Source organism: Rhinoderma darwinii, chromosome 2, assembly GCF_050947455.1.
Source record: "Rhinoderma darwinii isolate aRhiDar2 chromosome 2, aRhiDar2.hap1, whole genome shotgun sequence".
In the NCBI taxonomy this organism is placed as follows: Eukaryota; Metazoa; Chordata; class Amphibia; order Anura; family Rhinodermatidae; genus Rhinoderma; species Rhinoderma darwinii.
Window position 1 is genome coordinate 419,187,837 of NC_134688.1, and position 25,324 is coordinate 419,213,160.

General features: G+C 43.4%; 1 protein-coding gene across 1 annotated transcript in view; it reads right to left on the minus strand.

Annotated features, from left to right (window-relative positions):
• KIAA0753 (KIAA0753 ortholog) overlaps positions 1 to 25,162 on the minus strand; it is a 41,375-nt gene extending 16,213 nt beyond the window's left edge. Inside the window, exons 1-6 of the mRNA XM_075854251.1 lie at positions 24,717 to 25,162; positions 22,509 to 23,088; positions 19,503 to 19,609; positions 17,887 to 17,949; positions 17,001 to 17,222; positions 14,826 to 15,033 (exon numbers count right to left, since the gene is read on the minus strand). Coding sequence (XP_075710366.1) covers positions 14,826 to 15,033; positions 17,001 to 17,222; positions 17,887 to 17,949; positions 19,503 to 19,609; positions 22,509 to 23,088; positions 24,717 to 24,791 — 1,255 coding nt within the window. The 5' untranslated portion in view covers positions 24,792 to 25,162. The remainder of the gene's footprint in view (positions 1 to 14,825; positions 15,034 to 17,000; positions 17,223 to 17,886; positions 17,950 to 19,502; positions 19,610 to 22,508; positions 23,089 to 24,716) is intronic.
• Positions 25,163 to 25,324: the final 162 nt, after the last annotated feature.

Below are 25,324 nucleotides of genomic sequence, written 5' to 3' on the forward strand. Positions count from 1 at the left end.
CTAATGAGTCTCTGGCACGGCTTAACAGAAGCCAGCAAAAATTACAGTACGCTGCAATACATTAGTATTGCAGTGTATTGTACCAGTGATCTAACGAGCGCTGGTTCAAGTCCCCTAGTCCTCCTAAAAATAAAAAAAAACACCCCTTTTACCATTTTTCCCTCTAAAGAAATGTAAAAAAAATAAACAAAATTGGTATCGCTGCATCCATAAAAGTCCAAACTATTACAACATACCATTATTTAACTCGCACGGCGAACGCCGTAAAAGACAAAAACAAATTAAACCGCCAAAATCGCAGTTTTTTTGTCACCTTAGCTGTAAAAAAAATTAAATGTAATAAGTGATCAAAAATTAGTATGTACCATAAAATGTTACCGATAAAAACGACAACTCGTCCCGCAAAAAATAAGCCCTCACCGCTCAAAGCACGGAAAAAAAAAATAAAGTTATGGCTCTCAGAATGTGGTGAAACAAAACAATTTTATTTATTTTTTTAACAAATCGTAAACGTAGTGAAAAATGACAAAAAAAACCCTATATAAATTTGGTATCACCATATTTGTATTGAGCCGCAGAATAAAGTTGTTTTTTTACCGCACGGTGAAATCCGTAAAAACAAATAAACAATGTAGGAATCAGAGTTTTTTTCAATTACAGCCCGCAAATAATTTTTTTCCCAGTTTCCCAGTACATTACTTAGTACTTTAAAGGCTACCAATAGAAACTGCAACTCCTCCCGCAAAAAAATAAGCCCTCACGCCACTCTATTGACGGAAAAATAGTTATGGCTCTTGGAATGCGGGGAGTGAAAAACGAAAATAAAAAAAATAGCTCCTTCCTTAATGGGATAAGCATATTATCCGAAACATAAGGAGGATGCTTACAAAAAGACAAAAGAAAGAAATAGCATTTTTATGAATGTTAAAAACCTGCAGATGCCCTTTTTCTACCATCTCCATACAGAATTCTTCCGGTCGCCCGATCATATCCGGGATCGGTCTTTAGTAGGGCAATCATCGACTATCACAAAAGTAGTATTTAAATGGGCACTACACCTCCGGTACAATGCAACAAATCAAAGTCTCTTTTCAGCATGTCTCCGATACAACATAAACGGTGGTGCTCAGCATTCAGGAGAAGAGTGCAAGTATACGAGTCCATTGTACATCCCAGGAAAGAAGTAATAATATATGTAAATCACTGATTCTTCTTTATAGCTTTATTTCCACAAATTCATTGATTTAACCGCATTTCTCAATGCTAGGACTATAGTGGAGCTCCTTTTCTCAGAGACGGCACGACGGCCGTTTCCAGGTCACGATGAAGCGTCATTAAACGGCCGTCTTGAGGATTCTTGAAGAGCAATTCTTTACCTGGGTATAAAGGATACTGGTCTGCTATGGCTTCTGTAGATCAAATCTGTGGCACCCGCAGGTTGTCTGGGTGCTGTAGGTAGGGTTCCCACCCCGTAAATATTTTGAAAGAAACTCAAGCACTCCTTTAGATGAAATATGCAAATGACGATTTATTTGAATAAGGCAATATTTAGAGAAAAAGTCATGTTTTCGGACACACCGCTGGTCAATAGAAAAATAACGCCGTAGAGAAAGGTAGCTGGTACCATGGGCACGCGTGAATGATACCGGTCTGCTGTGGCTTCTGTAGCTGGCACACTGCAGACAATCCATCAGTCCGCCTGTGATTCTGCAGCCGGTTGTTTCTTCAGTCATGAAGTGAAGAGGTATGGCCCATGATCTATCTGGCTTTGGTTTTATATTATTTCCTTGAGTGCTGGGTATGAATACTGGTTTCAGCCTCAGAATCTATATTTTTTGAACGCTGAATAGTCTTGAGGTTATCGCACAGGTCTTTTGTTTGTATGATGAGATTCTACATATCGGTAACCATTTTATCCAGACTGATTTCCCAAAAACATTTCTCACCTAGAAATGAACGATAATTGCAGGATTTTATTCTAGTGCGGCTTTAGTAGCAAATTCCTTCGGGGCAATCCATCAGCCGACTTGTTAGTCTGGAGCCCATATGTGTTCCTTGAGGATGTTAACCCCTTAAGGACGCAGCCTAGTTTGGGCCTTAAGGCTCAGAGCCCATTTTTCAAATCTGACATATTTCACTTTATGTGGTAATAACGTCGGAATGCTTAAACCTATCCAAGCGATTCTGAGATTGTTTTCTCGTGACACTTTGGGCTTCATGTTCGTGGTAAAATTTGGTCGATATATTCAGTGTTTATTGGTGAAAAATTGCAAAATTTAGAGAAAATTTTGAAAAAATTGCATTTTTCAGAATTTAAATGCATCTGCTTGTAAAACAGACGGTTATACCACCCAAAATAGTTACTAGTTCACATTTCCCATATGTCTACTTTAGATTGGCATCGTTTTTTTAACATTCTTTTATTTTTCTTGGACGTTACAAGGCTTAGAACATAAACAGCAATTTCTCATATTTTTAAGAAAATTTCAAAAGCCTTTTTTTTAAGGTACCTCTTGAGTTCTGAAGTGGCTTTGAGGGGCCTATGTATTAGAAACCCCCATAAAACACCCCATTTTAAAAACTAGACCCCTCAAAGTATTCAAAACAGCATTTAGAAAGTTTTTTAACCCTTCAGGCATTTCACAGGAATTAAAGCAATGTGGAGGTGAAATTTGCAAATTTCATTTTTCTTGCTGAATTTCAATATTATTCCATTTTTTTCTGTAACACAGAAGATTTTACCAGAGAAATACTACTAAATATGTATTGTCCAGATTCTGCAGTTTTTAGAAATGTCCCACATGTGGCTCTAGTGCGCTCGTGGAATAAAACACAAGCCTCAGAAACAAAGGAGCACCTAGTGCATTTTGAGGCCTCTTTTTTATTAGAATATATTTTAGGCAGCATGCCAGGTTTGAAGAGGTGTTGAGGTATGAAAGCAATGGAAACCCACCAGAAGTGACCCCATTTTGGAAACTAGACCCCTCAAGGAATTCATTTATGGTTGTTGTTATCATTTTGACCACACCGTTTTTTCACAGCACCTATTTGAATTGGGCTGTGAAATTAAAAAAATGATATTTTTTCCATTAAGATGTAATTTTTGTTCAAAATTTCTTATTTTCACAAGGAATAAAACACCCCATTTTGTTGCCCAATTTGTCCTTAGTGCGGCAATACCCCATTTGTGGTGATAAACTGCCGTTTGGGCCCATGGGAGGACTCAGAAGGAAAGGAGCGCTATGTGTTTGTTGGAGTCCAGATTTTGCTGGATTGGTTTTCGGGTTCCATGTCGCATTTGCAGAGCCCCAGAGGTATGAAAGCAATGGAAACCCACCAGAAGTGACCCCATTTTGGAAACTAGACCCCTCAAGGAATTCATTTATGGTTGTTGTTATCATTTTGACCACACCGTTTTTTCACAGCACCTATTTGAATTGGGCTGTGAATTAAAAAAATGATATTTTTTTCCATTAAGATGTAATTTTTGTTCAAAATTTCTTATTTTCACAAGGAATAAAACACCCCATTTTGTTGCCCAATTTGTCCTGAGTGCGGCAATACCCCATTTGTGGTGATAAACTGATGTTTGGGCCCATGGCAGGACTCAGAAGGAAAGGACCACCATTTGGCCTACTGGAGCTTTTCTTGTGCTAAGTCATGTAGGCAGAAGCCCCTGAGGTACCAGTACAGTTAAAACCCCCGAGAAGTGACCCCATTTTAAAAACTACACCCCTTAAGACATTCATCTAGTGGTGTAGTGAGCATTTTGACCCCACAGTTATTGTGTAAAAGGTAATGCGCAGCAGATGGTGCAAAGTGAGATTTGCAATTTCCTATGCATATATGCCATTTCAGTGTGATATATTGTGCCCAGCATGTGCCACTGGAGACATACACCCCATAAATTGTAATGTGGGTTCTCCCGGGTACGGCAATACCCTACATGTGGCTGTTATTAGCTGACTGGGCACACGACAGGGCTCAGAAGGGAAGGACCACCATTTAGCCTACTGGAGCTTTTCTGGTGCTAAGTCATGTAGGCAGAACCCCTGAGGTACCAGTACAGTTGAAACCCCCGAGAAGTGACCCCATTTTAAAAACTACACCCCTTAAGACATTCATCTAGTGGTGTAGTGAGCATTTTGACCCCACAGTTATTGTGTAAAAGGTAATGCGCAGCAGATGGTGCAAAGTGAGATTTGCAATTTCCTATGCATATATGCCATTTCAGTGTCTGATATATTGTGCCCAGCATGTGCCACTGGAGACATACACCCCATAAATTGTAATGTGGGTTCTCCCGGGTACGGCAATACCCTACATGTGGCTGTTATTAGCTGCCTGGGCACACGACAGGGCTCAGAAGGGAAGGACCACCATTTAGCCTACTGGAGCTTTTCTGGTGCTAAGTCATGTAGGCAGAACCCCTGAGGTACCAGTACAGTTGAAACCCCCGAGAAGTGACCCCATTTTAAAAACTACACCCCTTAAGACATTCATCTAGTGGTGTAGTGAGCATTTTGACCCCACAGTTATTGTGTAAAAGGTAATGCGCAGCAGATGGTGCAAAGTGAGATTTGCAATTTCCTATGCATATATGCCATTTCAGTGTCTGATATATTGTGCCCAGCATGTGCCACTGGAGACATACACCCCATAAATTGTAATGTGGGTTCTCCCGGGTACGGCAATACCCTACATGTGGCTGTTATTAGCTGCCTGGGCACACGACAGGGCTCAGAAGGGAAGGACCACCATTTAGCCTACTGGAGCTTTTCTGGTGCTAAGTCATGTAGGCAGAACCCCTGAGGTACCAGTACAGTTGAAACCCCCGAGAAGTGACCCCATTTTAAAAACTACACCCCTTAAGACATTCATCTAGTGGTGTAGTGAGCATTTTGACCCCACAGTTATTGTGTAAAAGGTAATGCGCAGCAGATGGTGCAAAGTGAGATTTGCAATTTCCTATGCATATATGCCATTTCAGTGTCTGATATATTGTGCCCAGCATGTGCCACTGGAGACATACACCCCATAAATTGTAATGTGGGTTCTCCCGGGTACGGCAATACCCTACATGTGGCTGTTATTAGCTGCCTGGGCACACGACAGGGCTCAGAAGGGAAGGACCACCATTTAGCCTACTGGAGCTTTTCTGGTGCTAAGTCATGTAGGCAGAACCCCTGAGGTACCAGTACAGTTGAAACCCCCGAGAAGTGACCCCATTTTAAAAACTACACCCCTTAAGACATTCATCTAGTGGTGTAGTGAGCATTTTGACCCCACAGTTATTGTGTAAAAGGTAATGCGCAGCAGATGGTGCAAAGTGAGATTTGCAATTTCCTATGCATATATGCCATTTCAGTGTCTGATATATTGTGCCCAGCATGTGCCACTGGAGACATACACCCCATAAATTGTAATGTGGGTTCTCCCGGGTACGGCAATACCCTACATGTGGCTGTTATTAGCTGCCTGGGCACACGACAGGGCTCAGAAGGGAAGGACCACCATTTAGCCTACTGGAGCTTTTCTGGTGCTAAGTCATGTAGGCAGAACCCCTGAGGTACCAGTACAGTTGAAACCCCCGAGAAGTGACCCCATTTTAAAAACTACACCCCTTAAGACATTCATCTAGTGGTGTAGTGAGCATTTTGACCCCACAGTTATTGTGTAAAAGGTAATGCGCAGCAGATGGTGCAAAGTGAGATTTGCAATTTCCTATGCATATATGCCATTTCAGTGTCTGATATATTGTGCCCAGCATGTGCCACTGGAGACATACACCCCATAAATTGTAATGTGGGTTCTCCCGGGTACGGCAATACCCTACATGTGGCTGTTATTAGCTGCCTGGGCACACGACAGGGCTCAGAAGGGAAGGACCACCATTTAGCCTACTGGAGCTTTTCTGGTGCTAAGTCATGTAGGCAGAACCCCTGAGGTACCAGTACAGTTGAAACCCCCGAGAAGTGAACCCATTTTAAAAACTACACCCCTTAAGACATTCATCTAGAGTGTAGTGAGCATTTTGACCCCACAGTTATTGTGTAAAAGGTAATGCGCAGCAGATGGTGCAAAGTGAGATTTGCAATTTCCTATGCATATATGCCATTTCAGTGTCTGATATATTGTGCCCAGCATGTGCCACTGGAGACATACACCCCATAAATTGTAATGTGGGTTCTCCCGGGTACGGCAATACCCTACATGTGGCTGTTATTAGCTGCCTGGGCACACGACAGGGCTCAGAAGGGAAGGACCACCATTTAGCCTACTGGAGCTTTTCTGGTGCTAAGTCATGTAGGCAGAACCCCTGAGGTACCAGTACAGTTGAAACCCCCGAGAAGTGACCCCATTTTAAAAACTACACCCCTTAAGACATTCATCTAGTGGTGTAGTGAGCATTTTGACCCCACAGTTATTGTGTAAAAGGTAATGCGCAGCAGATGGTGCAAAGTGAGATTTGCAATTTCCTATGCATATATGCCATTTCAGTGTCTGATATATTGTGCCCAGCATGTGCCACTGGAGACATACACCCCATAAATTGTAATGTGGGTTCTCCCGGGTACGGCAATACCCTACATGTGGCTGTTATTAGCTGCCTGGGCACACGACAGGGCTCAGAAGGGAAGGACCACCATTTAGCCTACTGGAGCTTTTCTGGTGCTAAGTCATGTAGGCAGAACCCCTGAGGTACCAGTACAGTTGAAACCCCCGAGAAGTGACCCCATTTTAAAAACTACACCCCTTAAGACATTCATCTAGTGGTGTAGTGAGCATTTTGACCCCACAGTTATTGTGTAAAAGGTAATGCGCAGCAGATGGTGCAAAGTGAGATTTGCAATTTCCTATGCATATATGCCATTTCAGTGTCTGATATATTGTGCCCAGCATGTGCCACTGGAGACATACACCCCATAAATTGTAATGTGGGTTCTCCCGGGTACGGCAATACCCTACATGTGGCTGTTATTAGCTGCCTGGGCACACGACAGGGCTCAGAAGGGAAGGACCACCATTTAGCCTACTGGAGCTTTTCTGGTGCTAAGTCATGTAGGCAGAACCCCTGAGGTACCAGTACAGTTGAAACCCCCGAGAAGTGACCCCATTTTAAAAACTACACCCCTTAAGACATTCATCTAGTGGTGTAGTGAGCATTTTGACCCCACAGTTATTGTGTAAAAGGTAATGCGCAGCAGATGGTGCAAAGTGAGATTTGCAATTTCCTATGCATATATGCCATTTCAGTGTCTGATATATTGTGCCCAGCATGTGCCACTGGAGACATACACCCCATAAATTGTAATGTGGGTTCTCCCGGGTACGGCAATACCCTACATGTGGCTGTTATTAGCTGCCTGGGCACACGACAGGGCTCAGAAGGGAAGGACCACCATTTAGCCTACTGGAGCTTTTCTGGTGCTAAGTCATGTAGGCAGAACCCCTGAGGTACCAGTACAGTTGAAACCCCCGAGAAGTGACCCCATTTTAAAAACTACACCCCTTAAGACATTCATCTAGTGGTGTAGTGAGCATTTTGACCCCACAGTTATTGTGTAAAAGGTAATGCGCAGCAGATGGTGCAAAGTGAGATTTGCAATTTCCTATGCATATATGCCATTTCAGTGTCTGATATATTGTGCCCAGCATGTGCCACTGGAGACATACACCCCATAAATTGTAATGTGGGTTCTCCCGGGTACGGCAATACCCTACATGTGGCTGTTATTAGCTGCCTGGGCACACGACAGGGCTCAGAAGGGAAGGACCACCATTTAGCCTACTGGAGCTTTTCTGGTGCTAAGTCATGTAGGCAGAACCCCTGAGGTACCAGTACAGTTGAAACCCCCGAGAAGTGAACCCATTTTAAAAACTACACCCCTTAAGACATTCATCTAGAGTGTAGTGAGCATTTTGACCCCACAGTTATTGTGTAAAAGGTAATGCGCAGCAGATGGTGCAAAGTGAGATTTGCAATTTCCTATGCATATATGCCATTTCAGTGTCTGATATATTGTGCCCAGCATGTGCCACTGGAGACATACACCCCATAAATTGTAATCTGGGTTCTCCCGGGTACGGCAATACCCTACATGTGGCTGTTATTTGCTGCTTGGGCACATGGCAGGGCTCAAAAGGGAAAGATGAGGGGGATAAGCTGTGCGGAGTGCATCAGGGTAAATTAAAAATCAAGGGATGTATGGTAAATTTTAAAACAATCTTTCATACAGAGCCCTGGTTTTTCGGGACACGTGTCGCATTGGTATGTTGTGTCCTTCCTTATCCCCCTCTTATAGCACACTTTGCACCTCTTTTGACTTTTTCCCTTCTTGCCAGTTTGGGGAACTTCTCCTGGAAAGTGTTGCCCTGGTACGATGCGTGTGGCGTTGCTTCCAGAAGTACTGGGTGCCCCTCCTTCCTGGTCGCCAAAAATTAGGTTCTTTATAACCACCTCTTGAAATTCCAGGAAAGTTCCCCTCTGGCCTGCACATCGACGTAGCACGTACGCATTGTACAATGCCATCTGTATGATGTGCACGGCCAGCTTCTTATACCACACCCTCGATTTCCGCGTAGCGCTGTAGGGCTTCAGGACTTGATCTGACAAGTCCACCCCTCCCATGTACCTATTGTAGTCCAGGATGCAATCTGGTTTGGGGGTCTCTGTACTGGTACCTCGTACAGGTACATGGGTACTGGTGTGGCCATGTATTGTTGTCAATACAAGGACATCTCTCTTGTCCTTGTACTTGACACACAATATGTTGCTACTAGAATGTGCCCTGCTCTCACCCCTTCTGAGTGTTTGCCCAAGCAGTGTTTTAGGGAGGCCTCTAAGATTTTTTCTAGCAGTGCCGCATGCCGCAGTCCTTCTGGAAGCGAGGCACTTGAAGAGCGGGACGCTGGTATAAAAATTATCCAGGTAGAGGTGGTAACCCTGGTCCAGCAGTGGGTGCACCAAATCCCACACAATTTTTGCGTTAATTCCCAGTAAGGGGGGGCATTCTGGGGGCTGAATACTGCTGTCCTTCCCTTCATATATCCTGAATTTATATGTATACCCTGATGCACTCTCGCACAGCTTATACAACTTCACGCCATACCTTGCCCTCTTACTTGGCAGGTATTGGCGGAATTGAAGCCTCCCTTTAAAATGTACCAGGGACTCATCAATGGAAATACACTTCTCGGGGGTGTATGCTTGGGCAAACCGGGCACTGAAATGGTCTAATAGGGGTCTCAGTTTATATAAACGGTCAAAACTGGGGTCATCTCGGGGTGGGCACTGCTCATTATCGGCATAATGTAGGAAGCGAAGTATTGCCTCATAACGCATCCTGGACATGGCCATACGGTACATCGGGGTGTGGTATAGGATGTCCGTGCTCCAGTAGGTCCTAATGGATGGCTTTTTTAGAAGCCCCATGTTCAAGAGCAGTCCCCAGAACTTGCCCAACTCTGCTGCGTTTACAGGAGTCCACCTCTGGGATTGGGCATAAAATGAGTTGGGGTTCTTGGTGATATACTGTTGGGCATATAAATTAGTCTGGGTGACCATTAGCTCTATAAAGTTATCAGTGAAGAAGAACTTGAAAAAGTCCATCTCACTGAACCCTGCCGTGTTAAATTTGATGCCTGGGCTGCCCGTGTACTCAGGGATTTGGGGTTCATAATGGTCTGGTGTGGGCGTCCAAATGGGGTCACTTCGCTCAGGGGTATCACTTGTTGTGGGGTCACTTCTCTCAGGGATTTCTACTATGGTGGTGGTCCTGGGGCGTCTCCTAGGGGGTCCCTCCTCTTCATCGCTGGATGAGGAGGTAGACAAATAAAATAGTGTATCGCCATCCGACGAGTCTGTGTCGGAGGCCAGAAATGCATACGCCTCTTCAGCAGTAAATGTCCGTTGGGACATGCTTGTTGTGCGAAGACAAAATTTATATACTGCAAAAAAATAAATCCCTAACTGGGAGCAATAGGATAGCACAACTAGCACAAATGTGTGTTTTGTTTTTAGAGAGCAAGTGGACTTCCCTGACACTAAAGCTAACTAGGGCGAGGGTTCCTAACACTAAACCTAACTAAATTTTATGTGGACTTCCCTAACGCTAAACCTAACTACGGCGACGATTCCCTGACACTAAACCTATCTAGATTATTTCAAGCTTCCCTGACACTAAACCTAACTACGGTGACGGGTGCCTGACACTAAACCTATCTAATTATTCCGAGCTTCCCTGACGCTAAACCTAACTACGGTGATGGATCCCTAACGCTAAGCCTATCTACGGTGACCGATTCCTGACGCTAAATTCCCTGACACTATACCTAACTACGCTTTTTGACGGTTCCCTGACACTAACTAACCCTAATACTAAACTAACCAGTTAAATTTTCAAAATTGGCTAAACTAACTATTTTTTTTTGTTTCTTTTTTTTCTTTTTATATTTTTTTTTTTGTTTTATGTTTTATATAGAAAAAAATGAAAAAAAAATCCCCAGGGACCAAGAAATGTGGTCCTGAAGACTGAAAAGTGGTCAGTGATAGGAGATCACTGACCAAAAAACGTGGGTAGAACTCAAAGAGGAAGGGAACAGGAGTGGGTAGTGGATGGGGTGGTGGGAAGCAAAAAAAACGTTGTTTTAGAAACTTTTTTTCACTTTTTTTCACTTCTTTTCTCTCTGACTCTCTGCTCACAACCGATCTCAACGCCTCGCTAACTCCAACAGGGCGTTCAGGGCGGTTGCAGCAGGATGTGAGGTCAGAGAGAGGAAGTGACGAGAATGATCGCTGCTATTGGCTAGTTACTCACTGACTAGCCAATAGCGGCGATCGGCGAGGCGGGACCATAGTAAATGGTCCCGGCCCATTATGCTGTGATAGCATGCTGTCAGAAACAGCAGCTATCACAGCTCAGGAACGCCGGGCTCGAGCACTGCTGTGCTGAATGAGACCGATCGCTGCTATTGGCTAGTTACTCACTGACTAGCCAATAGCGGCGATCGGCGAGGCGGGACCATAGTAAATGGTCCCGTCCCATTATGCCGTGATAGCCTGCTGTCAGAAACAGCAGCTATCACAGCGCATGAACGCGCCGGGCGCGCGCACCGCTGTTCTAACTGCAAGACGTACTATTACGGCATGGAGCGCGAACGATAGAGCTGCCATGACGTAATAGTACGTCAAGGAGCGTGAAGGGGTTAAGGGTTAAATCTTGCGATCTTTTCCGATTTTAATCTTGGGTCATGTTATGTTTTGGTTTAATGGTCACTCCTGAGGTTGCACCTTGATCAGGTTTGATGGAGTACAATACTTTGTTTTTAGCATGAATTGTGACAACATGTCGAATCCCGTATTACAGACGGCTTTTTTATGAACATAGCGTGATTTCATATATGTGTAACTTGTGTTTTATACTAGTGGATGTTTTATTGATGAGGGGGACACGTGGTGAGGATGATCCTGCCCACCAGGGTGTAACCACACCCATACGGCTTTTTCACTATCTCTTCACTGTGCCTTTTAGTAATAGATTATATACCGGATTAAGACTCCCACTTGGAGTAGAAACGCATTGTAAGATTATTAAAGGGGTTTTCCAGCTTCTGACAACTGATGACCTATCAACAGGATAGGTCATCAGTACATGATCTTTGGGGGTCCAACACCAGGGCCCCCCACAGATCAGCTGGTCCGGTGCCTCCGTGCACCAGACGTACAAGCCGGAAGCAGTGGACAGGTCATCAGTTGTCAGAAGGTGGACAAGCCCTTTAATAAAATACACTGAAGATATATCTACAGTCTCTGAAACCTCCTATTCCTAAAGTACCTTTAAGGCAGCACTCCGGTTGAGTAGTGGCTTTAGTGCTACATTTAGTAAACCATCCACGATCCAGTATGCAGTATTATTTAGGGGAAACGAATGGTCAGATGATGCCACAGACTATGTATTCAGAGTGCTGCTACATGCCGAATGTGAAAGTGATTCAAAGGTGTTTAAATGACGATTAAATTTTGTGTAGACGTCACCTTATCTGGCATCCATCTTGTAGCATAAAGAATCCATTTTGGGATTAAGAAGTCATGTTGCTTTAATCGAATATATCCATGTCAGCATTGACCGAAACAATGAAATGTTTTTGTTCCAGAGCTGCATCTTTAGTCTTTATCGCTACGGAGAATATAGATTCCTTTTCCCATATTAAAATAGGTGAATATGGGTCTACTTTCTGCTACTGTTTTGGGGGGGGGGGGGGGACAGTTTGTTTACTGCAGTGGTGGGGGCAGTTTGACTCTTAGGGTATGTTCACACAACGCCAAATACGTTTGAAATTACGGCGCTGTTTTCAGGAGAAAACAGCTCCTGGATTTCAGACATTTTTACAAGTGCACGCGCTTTTCGCGGCGTCTTTTATGGACATGATTAGAGCTGGTTTTCATTGGAGTCAATGAAAAACGGCTCTAATTACGTCCCAAGAATTGTCCTGCACTTCTTTGACGCGGGCGTAATTTTACGCGCCGTCTTTTGACAGTGACGGGTAAAATGACAGCTCGTCTGCACAGAACATCGTAAGGCCCATTGCAAGCAATGGGCAGATGTTTGCCGACATATTGGAGCCGTCTTTTCAGGTGTAATTCGAGCCGTAAATCGCCTCCATTACATCTGAAAAGAGGTCGTGTGCACATACCCTTAACCCTTAACCTTGATGACGTGGTATATTTTGGGAAATCATGGTTTTACATTTAAAAAGTCTTCTAGTTTCAATATTTTACCTTCCCCTTCCTTCCCTGACCGCATAGTAGCATGCCCTAAGTGTAGGACTCCTCTCACCAATTTGTGGCATGGAGTGTGGGATTGTGCCGCTACACGCCAGTATTGGATTCATGGTCACTGGGTGAGGAGGCTGCCCACAAACGCTCTTATTCCACCATGTTCAGCTACCAGAAGATACTCAGGAGGGTGGGGGCCCTTTTCCCCCGCTGATCCATGTCGTTTTGTTGGTAGCCATTCGATGTCTACTTGCTCAGTGGTTGGACGATAAAGTACCACAGAGGAATGTAATAGTGACACAACTGAAACACCTATCTGGGCTAGAACGCATTGAGGTTGAGAGATGCAGAGAATTGGGTTCAGAAAAGCAGTTTGCCAAATGGAATTTATTCAATCTCACTACTCTGCCTCGGAAATGGAGGAAATAGTCAAACCTTTCAGGTTCACCTCATGGTATAACAAGGCGAACCTCGGGGGCACATTGGGTCAGCTTCAATTACTGTCATGATGCCATTATTGTTCTTATTGTTCTCAAGGTGCTGTGGTTTTAATGGGGGGGGGGGGGTGTATTGTTCTTTCACGAAGGCCAGTTTATGCCATGCAATACTGCATTGTTGTTTCTGCTGCTTACCTTATGTTCTTTTATTTTGTTTTTCTGCTATTGACCTGGTGCAAACGTTCATGTATGACCACGAAATGTGCACTGATTGATGTATTATACTTATTTCTTTGGAATATTTGTAAAACAAAAATTTAGTTAATGAAAATGAAGCTTTTTTAAAAAAAAAAAAAAAAAGGTCTTCTAAGCCTATAATTGGTTCAGGACAAACATATTCATCGTATGCTATTGGCTGTATCAGAGCCATCGTCAAATTGTAAACCATTGGCTGAAATCAAGCTGCACTTTTTTCTGAAGATATTATTGTAATTGCTTTCGTAAATAAAGCTCAGTGAAAGATTTTTGTGTACACAAGCATTGTCTCGTGTCTCTTACTTCTCTCCGATATAACCTATAATTTGGATCTGGACAAGTTTCCCAAGTGGGTGTCAGTTGACCACCCGTCTAAAACTTCAGTCTAATAAATAAATAAATATATATATATATATATATTGGCCATGATTGCATCAACACCTAATATACACAACTTGACCAGGCGAGCTGCTGTCCACCATTGTGTGTTTAAGCATTGGTCTATCGGCATATCGGCTGCTTTTATTTATTTTTTGTTTCCCTCTGTACTAACCATTACAGTGTTGATACGGTTTGTCACCAAGCTTAGACCCTGAATAGCATATACATTTTTATTCCTTGCTCCTACTGCTCTGTCTGTGTACTTCAGGCCGTTATGAAGTTCTGGCTAAGGGTATGTTCAGACGTTTTTCCTATTGAAATCAATGGGCCGATGTTTGGAGGCGTTCAGCCCCTGCATTTTTAGACGTTTTTTGGGGCGTTTACGGCAGAAAATAACCCGTCTGAACATAACCTAAGGATTGAATTGCGGAAGAACAAGATGAAATGAACATGATCATTAACCACGGCTGCATCTTTTGGACCAGCTCACTGGATTACTGTTGTCATTGCAGCTTGAGAAGGAAATACTTCCATCACATCATTATCAGTTCATGAAGCAAGTTTCTGCTATCGACTACGGTATTCATCCAGTCAATACGATGGAACCCTTGCACAACGGAGACAAACTGAAACCATCGACACCGGATCCGTCACCATTGAAAATCAATGGTGATGGAAACGGAAACCTTCGGTTTCAGTTTGTGTCAGTCAGGGCTCTGTTCCGACAGAAAGTTCCGATGGAACGGAGCCCTGACGCAGATGTGAACATAGACTTAGATGGAATAAAAAGTCCCTTTCTGTCTATAATATTTGAGAAAATACTTACTGCATGTTACAGCTGAGAATTCCTACATAGCTGAACACTTAACACAACTGCAACAAAGCTGACAAGTGTGTTCTGAAAGCAAAATTAGGCTAGAGATGCTGAGGTTAGAAATCTAATGTGTAACTTAAGGAGACTATAAATCACTTACCAACCACAAGACGTCTATTCACAGGAGTCGGACTCTCCTTCCGATGCTCTATTTGTTTGTGAACAGGTTGGGGGTAACAAACGTCTCTAACAGGTGACACATTATTTCTGGAAACATTTACGACAGGTGGAGTTCTATTTGCAGCTGTATTTGGCAATTGCCTTCTTGCATCTGAAGACATTTTAGCTTCAAGAAGTACATCCAAGTCCTGAGTGGTCAAGAAAATATGTTATTTTGTTAGTCGCACCAAGTACCTTTAACATTTTATGGAAAAATTACACAAATACTGTGACATTGGGACTGCTTTCTGGCATAATAGCTCGCAATAGTTATGGAGACCCCCTGCCACCGCAATCTACACAGACATTTCACTTTTTTGTAAGTGAAAGGGGAAATATTCTTTAAAGGGAACCTGTCATCAGCATTTCACCTATTAAACCAGCAATACCTGGTGGTAGTGGGTGAAAATTCATTTCTATATAACCTATAATTGTCTTCTTAGTCGGCTCTGTAGCTTTAGTATTCCGTTTTTTAGTGTTCCCACACCGTATGCTAATGAGCATAAAAGAGTCAAATCTTCATTCCTCAAGTCTTTCCGAGTTGACCCCGCCTCCTTACTTTTGATTGACAGCTCCTCGCCTTCCCCAGCACACAAAATCCTGCGCTTGTGCATGGATATCCTCTTCTGGTGTGTGCGCACAGCGGGACACCGGATTATTATGATAAAAGGCGCAAAATGTTTGCAGACCGTTATTTACAGAGGAGTTTAGGAGCGGGGATAACGGCAATGAACTTTTGATAGCAGCGGCCAGTGAGGGATAAGTAAAGCTCAATAGGTGAAATGCTGGTGACAGGTTCCCTTTAAGGCTGGATTCACACGACCATGTTACGTCCGTAATGTACGTAACGTATTTCGGCCGGAAGACCCGGACCGAAAACACTGCAGGAAGCCAGGCTCCTAGCATCATAGTTATGTACGATGCCAGGAGTCCCTGCCTCGCTGCAGGACAACTGTCCCGTACTGAAAACATGATTACAGTACGGGACAGTTGTCCTGCAGCGAGGCAGGGACTCCTAGCATCGTACATAAGTATGATGCTAGGAGCCCGGCTTCCTGCAGTGTTTTCGGTCCGGGTCTTCCGGCCGAAATACGTTCCGTACATTACGGACGTAACATGGTCGTGTGAATCCAGCCTAAGTGTTACAGATGTATGAAGATTTTTTTTCCCCACTGTTCTGAAGTTACGGCCTGGCACCTAGAGGCTCCAATAGGCATGCACTCATTGGGCAATATGAAGCTCACTATTCCATTGGCAAGTCTTACTACATTTGTTGTTTTTACAGCATTCTAAAAATAATTTTTATACCCTGAAGGGAGGGAATATAAACGGCAATGTACCAGTTTGATCTCTGTAACGAGAATCTGTACCTTCCAAAAGAATCTAACACAGCCAACCAGAACCCTAATCTGTACAGATGAGCAACCACTTTGAAACAATACTGTCTACAGATGGGGGTCTCCAAGTTTGGCTAATAAACCGAGACATGTTTCAAGGCTCTCAGTGTAGTAACCTATAAGTGGCACTAGAAGCCGTTTTCTTCCTTCTGGAGGTGAACTATTACACAATTTTAGCCATTTTCACCTTTGTCAGATGGAAATCAGTTAAAGCACACCTGTAATTTAAAAATGGTGACAGGCCGCTTTTTCTCCCATGAGAATATAGTCCATACACAGCGTCCGGGGTCGAGTGGGACACTGCCTATCTTGGTTATAGTGTATCTTAACTTTTAAAAAACTTTTGACATGTCATAGAAACATGTCAGAAGTTTTGATCAGTGGGGGTCCCAGCATGGAGACCCCCACGATCAATAAAACGAAGTGGCAGAACTGCTCATGTGAGCACTGTGCCGCTTAGTTTCTGATTGGCTTTTCTTGGCCTTCCTCGGAGCGGTGTACGGACTCAGTAGAAAGTCACCGCTCGTTGAACTTTCCGAGGAAAGCATTTCAGAAAAGAAGCAGCACAGCGCTCACCTAAGCACTTCTGTCGTTTCCTTTTAGTGCTCAGACCCCCACCAATCACAACTTCTGACATGTCAAAAGTTTTTTAAAAAGTTTAGTCACCAGTTAGGTTTATAAAGAAATATATTCAGGAAACCACGGGCACCGGCAGCTACCTCGACTTGCTGGAGGATTGAGATAATCAGATTGGAAGCAGCAGGATCACTTCCAGTTTCAAGCTTTGCAGTGCAGAGTGATAACTGACGGATGATGTGTCCAAGCTCCTTGTAGAGAGAAGGAATTTGCTGCTCGCCACGTTCACTCAATTGTGTGATAAACATCTGCAGGGCACGAATGGCTCCTCGGTAAACGGTTGCCAGTCTGGACATGGCACGAGACTGATAAGAAAAAAAAAAAAAGAGACTGTTTATAGTAGCAGGGTATTTGCATTAGGCGCGCAAAAGAGTCTTTCGTCGAACAAACTTTGCGAGTATTACCTGACATATACCTCTAATGGAGAGCTCTGACGTACACCACAGTATAAGGCATATGTCGGTCATGGGTTACCCATGTAAAAAAAAAAAAAGACACAGGGTATACGTTTTTCTTGAAGGGTGCCTCCGCATGTAAAAGTGTAGTTGAAAAAGTTTTTTAAAACAGCAAAAAACAAACAGGTATACACACATTCCAGTGCAATGGAGGCCAACACTCTTTTGGCCTCTGGCAGGCGGAGCCCAGTGGATACATTTGGCGTATATGCCAGGAAAAGCTCCACTCATAGGTCTCGAGAAACGGAAGGCTCAAACAGAGCCTGAATTATTATATTACACCTTTTAAAGACCAACTATAGAAACAGAAGTGGTACAAATGTATCTGAGTGGCATGCACAGGATAGTCCTCACTTGTGTCGGAGTAGGTCAAGGCATTTGCCAACTTGCTTTGTGCCAATACTTTTCACAAATTTTGACTATAAAAAACCACAAGAGCGCCCTCGGCAGTCACAACTGCAGCATTGCATGGCTTGTTTCCTTAGTCTTAATATTTTGCTATCCTTGCTCTTACCTTCTTTGTGTGTTTGATTTTCTGAGGACTCAGCTTTTCTAAATCCTCTTGGATTTCTTTTACCTATTAAATATGAAAATGACATTGTAAACAATATAAATTCAGTATCTGCTGCTTAATTATTAAATTTAACTAAAAACAGACTACACTAAATAAAGTCATGACTGAAGTCAGTGTTAATGATTGGATTCAAAATAGACATGAAATGTGTGTGCTCATCTATAAGGAGGTGTAGAAATGGTCACGTGGAATATATCCACATGAGGCAGTAATGGCGCGGACGAGACCAGCACCATTACCACACTGTAAAAAAAAGGGACTGGACGTACATGATGTTTTTAAGCATTTCTTTGTGTGGGGGTGATGGTGAAGCTTTAAAAAAATTCAATAAAATGTGGACTGCTGGAAAAAATTTTTTTGCCTAAGTGACTCGATTGTGCGATCATTTTCAGCGTATTGTGCCTGTAATTAAAAAATAAAAAGCATCCTATTATGCTTCTGGCAAGGTAGGTACAACGATGGTAGACCTGGGGCCATAGTTAGGCGCCCGGCTGCAATGGGCACCCACATTCACTTTGTGGGGGAACCAATGTCGTGATAGAGGGAGCCACCTCCCAATGTCTAACCCCTTAGATGCCAACCGCTATTGACCCTGGTATCTAAGGGGATAAATAACCTGCACTGGCGCCAGCTACAATCCCGGTTGTTGCAACAGGGTGTCAGCTGTATGTTACCGAGCTGATACCCACAGCCAAAGGCGCATGCTCAGCTCCTGAGCCCACCCCATCCTACATGTAGTGCACTTTGCATTAAGGCCCAGCCCGCAGTATCGTGCAGATATACTATAGCAGTCCCCAACCTGCTGCTTTACTTTACATACAGAGATATTAACAGTTTTCTGCTTTGATGCTGTGACCATTTTTGCTGAATAGACAAATGGATGTGCAGCCACGTTGGTTGTCACTTTGTTATTTATCCAACATGCTGACATAATGGCAGTAGAGCATCTCAAAAGTGACAACTAATAGGTTTGGTCTTCCTTGGCACTTTACAGAAACGGCCAACGCAACAAAAATGTCAAAATCTCAGTCAGTAAAACTTCTGCTCTGCTAGAATTTGGAGTTACTAACATATGGCACCTTTTGGGAGGAAATCTTATTTATGTTCTGGTCGGGAGTACAGTCGGGTTAAAACTAACAAATGCAACCAGGATTTATTTCACTCAGAAATGAAAGCTTATTCTTATGACTCATCCCTTGCTAAAAACTTTAGGGCCAGTTCACAGCTTTTTTTAAACGTTTTTTGACGTGGAAACCGCGTCGGAAAATGGCTTTTTTTTCCCCGACAGCGGAAAAACGGAGCGACATGCCCTATCTTCGGACGTTTACGTCTCTGACCTCCCATTGACATCAATGGGAGGCACAGAAAGTGAATTTAGCGGCGTTTTTTTGCCCGCGGTGCTCAATTGCCGCGGGCAAAAACACAGTGAAAAACAGCGTGCAGACAGAGCAAAATCTGCCTCAAAATTCCAAACTGAATTTTGAGGCAGATTTTCCACCTGCAAAAAAAACTCAGTGTGAACCCAGCCTTACAAACTCATCTGTAAATGCCTTTACCTGTTGCTGCAATACATACAGCATTCTGGCTGATCGAGCTGCTCGCTCCTGCTGGCGTATGCGGCCTCTGACTTCTTCTGACGGATCTAACAAATCACAATGGTGATCTGAAGGAGATATCAGGAAATATATGTCAATAGAAAACAAAAAAAAAAAAAAACATCTTGAACACTGTCATGTTACTAAAACCATTTCTGAACAATTTTTGCAGTGTGGCAGGGCGCATTATCCGCCTGAAAGAGGTCACTGCCATTAGGGATTATCATTGCCATGAAGGGGTGTACTTGGTCTGGAACAATGTTTGAGTAACTGGTACGTGCCAAAGTAACAGCCACATGAATCCCAGGAGAACATTGCCCAGAGAATCACACTGCCTCCGCCTACTTACCTTCTTCCCATAGTGAATCCCAATGCCATCTCTACCCCAGGTAAGCGACTACCCCAGCCATCCACACGATGTAGAAGAAAACATCATTCACAGGCCAGGCCATCTTCTTCCATTGCTCAGCTCTGATGGTTATGTGCCAGTCTAGGCACTTTCAGCAGGTCGGCATGGGCACTCCGGCCAGTCTGCGACTACACAATAAGCTGTGATGCACTGTGTGTGCCGACATCTTTCTATTATAGCCAGAAAATGTATTCAGCAACTTGTGCTCCAATAGCTCTTCTATGAGATCAGACCGGCTAGCCTTTGCTATCCACATGCATAAATAAGCCTTGGGAGCCCCTAACCCTGTCACCGATTCACTGCTTTGTCCTTGTTTGGACCACTTTTAGTAGGAAATAACCACTGCAGACCGACCGGGAACACCGCACAAAACCTGCCGTTTGGAAATGCTGTGACCCAGTCGTCCAGCCGTCACTATTTGGCCCTTGTCAAAGTCATACATATCCTTACGTTTGCCCATTTTTTCCTGCTTCCAAGACACTAACTTTAAGAACTGACTGTTCACTTGCTGCCTAATATACTAAATGACCACTTTTTTAGAGACACCCACGAATTAGCTCATTGGGCTTCCCTTGGCATTCAGAACTGCAGCAATTTGCCGTGGCATAGACTACACTAGATCCTGAAATTGTTCTACTGGAATAATGGCCTACGCGGACAGGATAGCTTCTCGCAGTTGCCACTAAAGCGTCCTTCTGCCATAGGGTAAAGAGGTGCTACCATGGTTAGGTAAGCCCTACTGTTCAAACATCCATCCACAGATAGAGGACCCAGGGTGTGCCAAGAAAACATTCCCCACCCCACGCCAGTCTGAACTGTTGACACTTGACAGGACAGGTTTATCGATTCATGCGCAAAATTCTGACCCTCTTATCAGCATGGTGGAACAGAAATCTGGACTAACATCATGTGACCACTGGCATCCAGGTAAATAACAGGTAAATAGCAGATTATTGAGCTGCAGAAGTTATGAAGTATTTCTACCTACAGCAGCATCTCATCATCATGTTTGTCAGGGGCAGCGCTTACATTCTTATCACTGTCTCGTGTGCTTTTAATTTTTCTAATCTACAAATAAGTAAAAAAATAAAAATCTGGACAACCCCTTTAATGCTGCGTCCTGGGTTATGTGTCTTTTTCTATACAGGGATGCCCAGTTATGAAAGGGCAGGTGTCTCTTATAAAGTGGCCATTCAGGGTATATCCACCCCTTGACAGGCGCCATTGTAACGAGAGAACTAACGTCATTCACGTCACCGGTCACATATTAAGTAAATACATTAAATCATTCATATAGTATCTATCATTTAAAACGAAATATACATTAAACATGTTGGAAGTTTCCCTACATTTTATTCATAGACGGAGGATACATGCCATGCATAAGGATGAGTATTAGTGAACATGTTGGAATAGGAAAGCAGCATCCACAATTCACCTTCCAAATTTTTTCGTTGACGTAACATCATTAGTGCCACAAATCTGCCTTATACAGAAGTCCTATGAGGCATGTGGATGTCAAGTCCATAAAAAAAAATTATTATTTCAACTGAATACATAAAATGATATATTCAGTACTTTATTACTATACATCTATACATCTACTTTGCTTCCTTTATAAATAGGAGCAATCCAAAATGGAAACAAAAAAAGAACCAACATTTTCTACTACTTTCACCACCAGTAGACACAGGATGTTTTGTCTTAGGCCTTATTCACACAGTAATTTTGGTGCAGTTTTTTTAATGCCTAGTCACAACTAGGATTGGATGGTAAAGAGAGGGGAAGTATATAGGAAATATTCTACTTTTTTTTTTCTTTTAATCCACTCCTGGTTGTAGCTGCCCTAATCTATTTTGTTTTTCCCAAAATCATAAATTATTACCTATCCACAGGATAGGTGATAGTTTTTTGATTGCGGAGAACCCCACCGATTGTGAGAACGGGTGTCCCGAAACCCCAGATCCTTCTCACTGCACTCCAGGCAGTGAAGAGGAGCGTGAATAGAGCGGCGGTCGTCCTGTCTACGAGAATGACGGAAACAGTCGAGCGCTAAACCCGTCTGTTTCCGTCATTCCCATAGACATTGAATGGAGCAGCAGCCAAGCATGCGCGCTGCCGCTCCATTCACTGTCCTCCTCACTGCGGTCGAGCTGCGAGTAGAATCTGGGCGTTCAGGACTCCCGTTCTCACGATCAGTGGGGGTCCCAGCGATGGGACCCACAGCGAACATAAAATTATTACCTATCTTGTAGATGGGTGATGATTAAAGATTTTGGGAATACCCCTTTAAAGAGGTTGTCAGGATTAGAAAAAATAAAAAGTTAGTTATTTTTCTCCACAAAATAGCGCCACACTTGTCTGTCTGGTATGGCATCTGAGCCCCACCTCACATGCTGTTCATAGGAGGGGGGGGGGGGGGCAGACGATTTTTTTTTTTTCTAACCTCAGACAGTCCCTTTAAACATTTCCCTTCATCTTTGGAGCAATTCCAATAGTACAAGTATGTTAGGGCATATGCCATATGTAAAACCCAACCAAGATAAACCTGTTCTTACCTTTCTTGGCAAGTTCTTCAATCTTCTGCATGTAGGTGTGCAGCTCTCTCTGTAAACGCTTCACCTCATGCTCACTCGGGTCCATTCTTGGTTTTGGGCTAGCTCCAGGACCGGGATCCCGTGTAGGTGGCGAGTCTGAGACCCCCATGTCTATTCTGTTTCGATCTGGGGTATACACATATACTCTAGCGCCTGATCTGGTCACTTCATGTCTTACTGAACAGTTTTCCTTCCGCTCCTTACTCGGCAGCTTCCTTGGCCCCTTGTCAGGACTGTTTTGTATCGCCCTGGTTTTCACCTTAGTATCAATAGTATGACCACATTCCACTCCTATTTTCTCCCTTAAATGCCTCCTTTTGACGTCTCGCTTTGCAAGCTGGACAGCGAGGTTCAGCCGCTCCTCAGAGACAACACTGAGTGACAAAGAGGAATAGGAACTTCTGAGAAAATCTTCAGCAGGTAAATGGTCTGAATACTTATTCCGAGGGGTTGAAATCTTTTCTATTATGATGGGAGAGGGGTTTGTGTACTGGGTGGCTAAATTGGTCGGGTGTATCGGGACATCCAAATTAAACCGAAGCTGTAGAAAAAGAAAAATATATGTTTTATAGAACTTATTTTAGTAGCAGATGATGTATTTCTTTTACCTTGGGTCTCCTATTATCATCATTTTCATTATAGGACTGTAGGGAGAAGGTAATGGGAAGGATGGGTAGACCCAATATTATAACTTATCACCTATCCACAGGATAGGTGATAATATTCTGACGGTGGGGGTTCCCTCGCTGAGCCCTCTACTGGTCGTGAGAACGGGGGACGTGAACGCCCAGATCCTCCTTACTGCTCGAGTAGGACATCGAATGGAGAAACGGTCAAGCATTCGAGCTGCCGCTCAATTCGGAGTCTATGGGAATGACGGAAATAGCCAAATACAGCGCTCTGCTGTTTCCAGAATTTTCAGAGACAGACAATAGAGCGGCGGGTGCATGCTCGATTCAAGCTTCTGCTGACAGCAGGGTGCAGTAAGGAGGATCTGGGGATTCGGGATCCCCGTTCTCACAATAGGTGGAGGGCCCATCAGTGAAACCCCTAGCGTTTAGAAAGTGATCACCTATTGTGTTGATGATAATACCCCTTTAACAATTTATATATCACCAGGAGATATAAACCAATGAATTGTCCTATTCTGTCAAAATCTTTACCATTTAGATGGGTGACATCCAATATGGCTACTATTAAAAATCCCAAAGGAGTTGCTGTGTGATCCATCTGTTCTTCTATGAGAGACAGTCGGGGAAAGGTTTTAAAACGGATGCAAAGTAAAAAAAAGGAGTAGTTGCCCATAACGACCAATAAGATTCACCTTCTCATTTTGTACAAGCCCATTGGAAAATGAAATCAGTGACCTGATTGGTTAAGGGCACCCACTCCACTTTTCCTTTGCACTGGTTTTGATATTTCTCCTCTATTAGGCATTTGATCCCATCAAAACAAGCAGCGAAGTTCAGCAAGAAAGATGTAATATATATGACCAGTTTACTGTAATGCGGCATATTCAGGGATACAGTACAAGACTGACAGCGCACGCCAGATTTAAAGGGGAAATCAAGGTTAAAATCATGTCCTGATGTGTCGCCACAGCCACTCCAGGCCTCTATGAAGTAATCCCCTTTAGGACTTTTCATGGATATTCAGGACTGGAAATCTCCAACACAATTCAATAAAGACCAGCCAGTTATATAGGACTATGGATGGAGGGTTGTAGTGTTCCCTTTAAATGGGAGAAGTGGCTTCGGTCTAAGGCTGGGTTCACACACCCTATTTACGGACGTAATTCGGGCGTTTTAGCCTTGAATTACGTCCAAAAATACGGCTCCAAAGCGTCATTTTTTTTTACGCGCCGCTGTCAAAAGGCAGCACGTAAAAAAGACGCCCGCGTCAAAGAAGTACCTGTCACTTCTTGAGACGTAATTGGAGCCGTTTTCCATTGACTCCATGGAAAAACAGCTCCAATTACGTCTGTAATGGACGCAGCGAAAAACGCCTGCACATGCCATTACGTCTCAAATTCCGGAGCTGTTTTCTCCTGAAAACGGCTCCGTAATTTCAGCCGTAATGGAAGTGCACGTGTGAACCCAGTCTAAGCCCGTTAAGTAATTTGTAAACGTTCCCGTATTAATACATGACCACAGCTAGATCACAACTCACCTGTGTTCCTTTGCAGTGATTCACGTGAGGTAAAAGGGCTGATCCACTTGACTGACGCTCCAGAGCCATGGCCATAAATAAGAATTAGCACCTATAATATCTTTAAGGCTTAAACATAATACCAAGACATACTACAAACGTAAATAAACCAAAAATATTGTTTTCCGTTTACCATGGCCGTAAATAGTCTATACTAATACTTCTATGAGAGGCAGTTTGTCATCACATCTCCACACTCTCACTGCCCCTGGAAACAGTAATGCGGCTCCACTATAACCCCACATCTCCTCCTCTCATGCATTATCAATGTCATGTAAACCTCTCGATTCCGACTTCCATTTCCCACTAAACAGCAGTTCAAACCGGCGCCATGACAACTGCTTACCAACTACGGGTCCCCAGCTAGCCCAAACCTAATAGCAAATCAGTTACGCAGCGGGAATACGACTTTAGCCGCGGGTGGTTTATAAATAAAGTTTCATCAATTTGAATAATTTCATAAAATTAATATAATATCATGCTCGGCAATTGAACAGAACATGAAGACTGTATCGTTAGCCTAAATGTTTAATTTATTAATATATTTCTGTATTTTATTTGCCATGCCA